General features: G+C 35.1%; 1 protein-coding gene across 1 annotated transcript; it reads right to left on the reverse strand.

Moving 5' to 3' along the window:
- Window positions 1-1,131: 1,131 nt before the first annotated feature.
- On the reverse strand, window positions 1,132-6,799 carry LOC106668578 (acyl-CoA Delta(11) desaturase-like). The gene is made up of 6 exons (XM_024225633.1): window positions 6,668-6,799; window positions 3,416-3,560; window positions 3,110-3,243; window positions 2,831-3,036; window positions 2,589-2,768; window positions 1,132-1,429 (listed from the first exon to the last, which is right to left on the reverse strand). Exons 1-6 carry the CDS (start codon window positions 6,725-6,727, stop codon window positions 1,174-1,176), a joined length of 981 nt encoding a protein of 326 aa, XP_024081401.1. The 5' UTR covers window positions 6,728-6,799; the 3' UTR covers window positions 1,132-1,173.
- Between the last annotated feature and the right edge of the window lie 393 nt (window positions 6,800-7,192).

Consider the following 7,192-nt stretch of genomic DNA (forward strand, 5'->3'; position numbering starts at 1 on the left):
CCGCAGTTCCATGAGGGCTTCTATGAGCACCCCGTAATTTTATGCTTTGAGGACTGCCACAGCTTCCATCGCGCCCACAACCTTTTACGCCACCTCGAGGTCTAGGTTAATAACTCCATCTTCGTCGGGGTGGTGACGACGTCCGGGGGGGAGACCTTGACGGCGACCTCGTAGCCTGTCATGCAGACCTGCGCCGAGTACTTTAGTCGTACCGGTCACTATCTGTGAATGATTCTCTGGGCACGTCAAGAGGACGTCAAAGAGTCTCTGTGCCGACCCCAACTCTTACATTTAGCCGGCACGTTCAATTCTGCCCTTCTAAATTAATTTAACTAACTTAAAGATTATAAGCACGAGAATAGAAGATGATACTAGAAAAACTTCTAGCATGGACATTTCCTTCCATTCATTTTATGGACTTCCTTACTGTATGTTCTGTCAGACCGATTTTGGAATTTCATTCATCTCAGACGATAGTTTGGTCTTTTTAGTTATGTTAAGGGGCATAATAGAAATGATGCTATTAGATGAACACCTAGTGTGGTCGTTTCCGATGTTCCTGATCTGACTAAGCTCGCTGTTTTGGTCTGTCCAACATGTTTCGACCTCTCAAGTCGTATATGTGGTCTATTTAGCTAAATTAATTTGCATAAGCACAAGAATAGAAAGGTGATACTAGAAGAGCTTTCAAGTTTGGTCATTTGTGATCATCCTGGTATTCACTACTTTGGTCAGCAGATACTTTTAGTGATTTTACGAATTTCATCCTATTGTCTGTTGCTGGTCCACCATTGTGCGAGAATCTAAAGACCAGTATGGTCGTTCAATAAGACTAATAATACTAAAAAAAATCTACCACATAATATAATTTTATGCGATATATGCCTGTTTCGGTTTCCTTTCGTCTCTTTGATAGCCCATGCTTACCCGGCAATCTCACCGCATCCCATCGGGGATAAAAAGTAAATACATTGCCTTGTAGGTTTCTGCGCGCGTGACAGAAAACCTGATAGATGGTAGACCTGGTGGTAATCATCTGCCAAATGTTTGAAGTCCATTAGACACCTTTGGCGAAACAGGAGGAATAATTGTAAATAAAAACATAAGCCGATTAGTTATAAAAATGTTTATACAAAATAGTTTCGTTATATGAAATTTGAGGTCGTGGTGTTTTCAGTAGTCGGCGTGTTCCTTGTGCGTCCCATCGCCGTATTTGGACGCCCAGTTTTTGACCATTTCAGTTGATGTCGTCTTCAAATCGTAAACCAAGCCGAATTTCGCAAGGAGTTCTATCATTTGGCAGCTGAAGTTGAGTTTGTTGCCGAATTCGCTCGCCTTGTAATCCCAGGGGAACGTGTGATGATAGTTGTGCCATCCTTCTCCCCTCGTCAGTGCTGACACAATCTTGGATTCTACAGGAACGATCTCTCTGAAATGTTGAACACATTCGGGTGTACTATTAGAAACAAATGGCCTAGTTGTTTCTGAGAAGACATTACAAAGAATCGAGATGATGTCATGATTTAAACGTCATAGGGAATTGTATAATGGTTGGATAAAAATCCTTATGGGTTTAAGATCATTCTAGTTGTCACTAGGTCTGTCAGACGTGGGCTTTATTAAACTAAGCTAACAAAACACGTACAAGAAAAACGCAAGTTCAGAATCGGGAACTAATTGTGGTTTGTATGTACCTTAAGCTACATCATCACCAATCCTGATATGTGCATTTTTCTGTTCTTAAAATGTCAGGATAGACAAATAAAGCAACGGGTTTTTACAGATCAAATCAGTCACACTTTTACAAGATTTTAGTTAGGTCGTTATCTATCATCCATGGTGGGATAAATCAGAAATAGCTCTGATGGGCCAAACGAGCAATAATTGACAGATCAGGATGAAAGGAACGATCGCAAACTTTAGGAACTTTAGTTTGGGCGTTTCCAATCATCCACGTTTGTATGTAGTTGCGGTTGTGGTCTGTCAGACGTGTTTTGGCTACTTCAGTGTAGAGTTGGTTCTATAAATCTAAGTTAAAAGACGTACGATATGGGACGAAGCAGGAAACAGGGATTGATGAAATATAAGGACTGTTAAACAATTCTGGTATGTCTATACTGTAGTTTTGTTCTGACATTGTAGCTGTAGACCCATCCTGACATTGTTAGCTTTTGGTTTATATGCTACATTGTAAATAATATCAGTGGACATTGGCTAAAACCGAACACTGAAAATGGAGAATAGCAGTAACACATCTGTTAGTCCTAAACCATAAATTTGGCCTATCAAGGTGATTGGAACGATCAAACTGTAAAAACTTCTCGATCACCCTGGTATACCTATTCCCACTGTTGTGGTCTGTCATATGTAATGAACCATATCATTAATGATTATCCTGTGTTTTGGTTTGTCAATCGTCCCTTTTTGTCAAAATTGCACAAAATCTTCTTCTTGATCTCCTGACCGACCAAACTGGCAATTATAAGAAGACCAGGATGTTTAAAATTGGCCAAAATTTCAAACTGCAGGTGTATCAACTAACAGACTTCAAGAAGAAATCTTACAAGAATAAAATATTAACTCCTTACCTTGTATACGGTTTGGTCCCATAGAAATGAGCCAAACTGTTAACGCTCCAAGTAAAGTGCAATCCCAGTACATATCTTAGTACAAATCCGATGAAAAAGCTATGCCAGAAAGGAAATCCAACGAGAACACCCACGTAAACGACTAAGGCATTGAAAAAGAAAAAAAGCGGGAAAAAGTACCTGAAAAATATATATTTTTTAAAATTTAATTACCACTTCGGGTAAATTGTTTCGTGACTTACTTATACTGGAACATTACAATTGGGTCTGAAGTCAGGTCGGACAAATCGACAGTTTTCCCCTTTCTTTTCACATCTGGGTGTTTGGTACATAAAAGCCAGCCCATGTGTGAAAAGAAAAACCCCCTCTTGGAATTGTGAGGGTCGCCGTCTGTATCGCTAAACTTGTGATGTGTCCTATGATCCCTGACCCAGATTAGCAAAGAGTTCTTAAATTAAAAACAAAAAATATTACGTCAAATCAGTATATAAGCAATATTTTGTCGTATATAAATCTAATACCTGTCCGGCCAAAGTAAATCCTATTAGCAGGATGATTTTAACTGGAAGTGTTGCTTTGTACGACCGGTGTGACCATAGTCTGTGTGCACCCATCGTCACCCCAAGGTTTACATAAACTCCAAATGTAAAATAATCTAAAGAAATATATAAATTTAAACTTTTTTGTCATTTAATTAAGTAAAAGCTCTTATTTTAACTTAATATTTAATCTAATATTCAAAACAAGGGTTCCTGTTGTTAATATGTGTAGATTACTCTTTTAAAAAAAGCTTCCGTTTATTTTATTATTATAAGTGTCTTACTTACTAAAAAAGAAAACCATCACGCCGGTCCAGGAGGTTATGGACAAATAAGCCCCGATTAAGCTGAGCATGTGCAGGACGATAAATGCAAAGACTAGCAAGATAGATGTCTTTGGCTTATAAGCTTCTTTTTCTTTTATTTCGTTTTCCTGTAAAAAAATCCATTTTTTAAATAAACTAAATGATGAAAAACATTTTAAGAGGCATCCGATAGCTTGGTCATATCAACCCCGAGTGCGTGCGAAATATTGCAACACACATTAATACGCATTTACACAAATAAATACATTCACACCTTTATACATTGCATCCATTATATTTGGAGGACGGAGTACTGAATATTACTCCATCAACCTGCACACAATAACAAACCAATCCAATTGGGGTAATTTTATAAATATTCCGCCATCGACCCAAGTCACGTACAAAACTCGAGGGGCGATGTGGATGCTATTCCAACCATCAGCCTCTCCCCATTCACTCTAATAAATACACTTACTCATACAAAACGGAGAAATACAAAACGCATATCTTGACGGCTACATACAATAAAAATTTTCCAATTCCCCTAAAAAGCGGAACAGGCTACCGTGATCGAGAACCATTCTTAAATCCGGCGGCATCCTACACGCTCTCTATATGGAGCCAAGGCATGACAGCTCTATTATGTGGGACACATCAAGCAACCTTTCTCTGCATAAGGGCCACCTGCGCGGGCTTTGGCCCAAAAGCAGGTGCCCGTGTACAATTGTTATTATCTTTCTGCCTAAAAGATCAATACGAACCCAGTGAAACTGAGATAAACTGTTCCTAGCAAGAAGAAATATCGAGACAATTTTAGAATTTAACTACTTGTTTATTTGTTATAGGCACTTTGCCTAATTAATGTTACCAAAAATTTAAAATTTTCAGAAATACATTCGTGAAATGTAATGGCCATTATATTGTTATCTTTTTCGCACCAAATAAACACTTTTTCTATTAAAAATTCAACCTTTTTAATCTCAAATTAAACTTTTATTTCTTCAATTTATTACAATATTTTTGATTTCAAATTAACTGTTTTTAACTCCGAATCAACCTTTTTTAATTTCAGATTTAGCATTTTATTTACCACATAAATAATTAAAAGTATTTTGGAGATTGTATCATATACATATAAGCATGAAAAGTAAAATCCCTGTAAATTTGAATTTTTTTAATATAAAATAATTGGACTTTTAGATGAGTCCAGAGATGAATATTAATTACTATTAAATATAATTAAACATAAAAACCTGTTTTTGTTTAATTTGAGAGTTTTTAAAATATAAAATAATTAGGGTACCTACTCAAAATCACATAAAATTAATTACAACTAAAGTTTAAAATTATGTAAAATTACATTACATTAAATTAAATTACATTTTAAGACATCGTTAAAAAATGTCTTAACCAAACTGAAATATTTCTCAAATTAAAAGACGAATCCTTTATTTTCACATTTTATTTTGTATAATTTTTTATTTTAATTGTTATTAATTTTCATGCCGTTTCCTAAGAGTCCAGTTATTTCATATTGTACATTTTAAAACTGCAGAAATTTTCTTTGCTTGCCTACATTTCATACCGTCTCCTAGGGTTTTTGTTTTAAAGAAAGGGTTTAAAGTTAATTCGGAATAAAAAAAGTTTTTAAAATAAAAATGATTAATTTCAAGTATAAAAGCTTAATTGGTTAATTTATTGGGAAAAAGGGACAATTTTAAATTATCAATGGTCAATTTGAAGAGGAAAAGGCAGGAGGAAAGAAAAATTTGGCAGGAAAAAGTTTATTAAAAAAAACCTGTACAAGCTGCACATCTGGAGAATATGCTATATGTTAATATCACAGAGCTTTACTCGACCAAAAATCTGTATTCCGAAAAGTTTACTCTTTCCTATATAGTCGACCCAAGAGGCTATTGGGTTGTAGAAACGAGGTCTTAGGGCAAAAACACAAAACACCAGCTTTTTTCTAGGTCTAAAATAGTCATACGAGACGCTGATAAGATTCCACCTTGCAGGTGGATAGAGATGGTTATCTTTTTATAAGATCCCACACATCAAACTGAGTGTAATAAAGCAATTTGTCAAAACATTACCAGTAGAAGTACCTTAAGAATCTCTTACTAAAAACCATTCTAAAACAACTCTTTAACCTCTCTCTACAAAAGAAACAAAATTTCAGCAGGAATTTTCGTATAACCACAAATCCAGAAAAAACCACCTGTCGACCCTAAACGCTTTGGCGTCATACTATCTCCCAAGTTGCCCAAAAGATAGATCTATGGGACAATGGGTTAAGAAAGTCCTCAGTTCAATGGGTTTTTATTCCAGGACAGCAATGGATCATCGAAGAAACCAACTCACTAAGCCTACTACTTGTTCGGATTATAATGATGACTGCTGATTAGACACTGCAGACTCCGGAGGAACCAGGAATAGGAAAAAACGAGATGAACATGCCCGCTGATGGTGCAAAGACTGCTGCTTTACTCCTGGGAGAGGAAAAGCTGACCCTTGAAGGCCCTTTACAAAGCTTTGGTATCTGAAATACCTGAACAAAATGCCTTAAGCTGAATGAAGAGTTCGAAATAATAATGGAAATTACACAATGGACCACCGAAGATTTGAGAAAGAGGTGATACTTTAGTAAGAAATCATACAAAACGCACGTAATTTTGTAGTTTTTGTTTAATTGTATTTATCTAGTAACACGTTGGTATTGCAAATTTGAAATAAATCCTTTCAGTATTTACCAAGAAAATTGGTTTTAATTAAAAAAGTTAGAAAATTGCGCCTTTGTTAGTGTTTCATGTTATCGTACTGAAAGTAATTGTAATACAATGCAAATTAAAATAAAAACATTCAAAGGCAGAATGTGTAGTATAATTTAATTTCTGCAAACGTTTTTCTATAAATTTAAAAAATTATATAAAAATATGTCATTTAGACCCAAATCAATGTTCAATAATCAAAAGTGTCATTAAATTTATTATTACTTGATATTTTTATTTCTGTTGTTTTATTTTATTCTTGTTTCCTTAAATTCTATCGGTAATAAAAATACCGACTGACTTGAGATATATCTTCACTTTCCGGTATTAAAAGTTTTTGGATGGAAAAAAATAATACGGAATTTTTTGAAAAAAATCATCTCAGCATCCGAGAACAAACGTTTAATTTCGATTAAAAATTTATAGGCAGAATTCAATATGCCTGTTTTGAATTGACTCACGTTCGTTTCCCAAATATTCCCATGGGATTGTAACGAGTCGACCCCTGCTGCCACCATCATGATCGAACACCTACTGTTTCAGGGCTCCAAAGAAACGCGAGCGTAGTGGGATCTTTTAAATCTACGCCGGCCAAACTCCACTTATTAAATTCAATTCAATTCACCAACGTTGGGGTAAATAGAAGGGGAAAAACGACTAAAACCACAAAGCAGGCAGATTTCTTTGTAATGTTACTATGTACAAGAAACCACTTGAACAGTAATATCTATACATATACACTGACAGGGAAAAAATTTCACCCAGTGGATTTTTTTTCATTTTCTCAATAAAAGAAACTTTTGCCCTTAATTTGTTTCATTACTTTTATCAATAAATATTTGTTTATGCTATGTTTTCAATTAGGAATATCAATTAGAGATAAACACACTTAATCCTTAATCCAAAACAAGGATAAAGGATTTTTCTATGTTTACTTTTTACGGATTTTAAAATGTTTATTCAGTCTTATTTGAATTCTGAAGAAA

Source organism: Cimex lectularius, unplaced genomic scaffold (assembly GCF_000648675.2).
Source record: "Cimex lectularius strain Harlan isolate CLEC.00 unplaced genomic scaffold, Clec_2.1 scaffold111, whole genome shotgun sequence".
Taxonomy (NCBI): Eukaryota; Metazoa; Arthropoda; class Insecta; order Hemiptera; family Cimicidae; genus Cimex; species Cimex lectularius.

What these genes read in the sequence shown, in the direction of transcription:
- LOC106668578 (XM_024225633.1), bottom strand. Translation starts at nt 6,727, where the DNA reads ATGATGGTGGCAGCAGGGGTCGACTCGTTACAATCCCATGGGAATATT. An exon ending in CGTGATGGTTTTCTTTTTTA is followed by an intron (nt 3,244 to 3,415) that starts GTAAGTAAGACA and finishes ATATTTCTTTAG; the next exon opens with ATTATTTTACATTTGGAGTT. An exon ending in ATTGTAATGTTCCAGTATAA is followed by an intron (nt 2,769 to 2,830) that starts GTAAGTCACGAA and finishes TATATTTTTCAG; the next exon opens with GTACTTTTTCCCGCTTTTTT.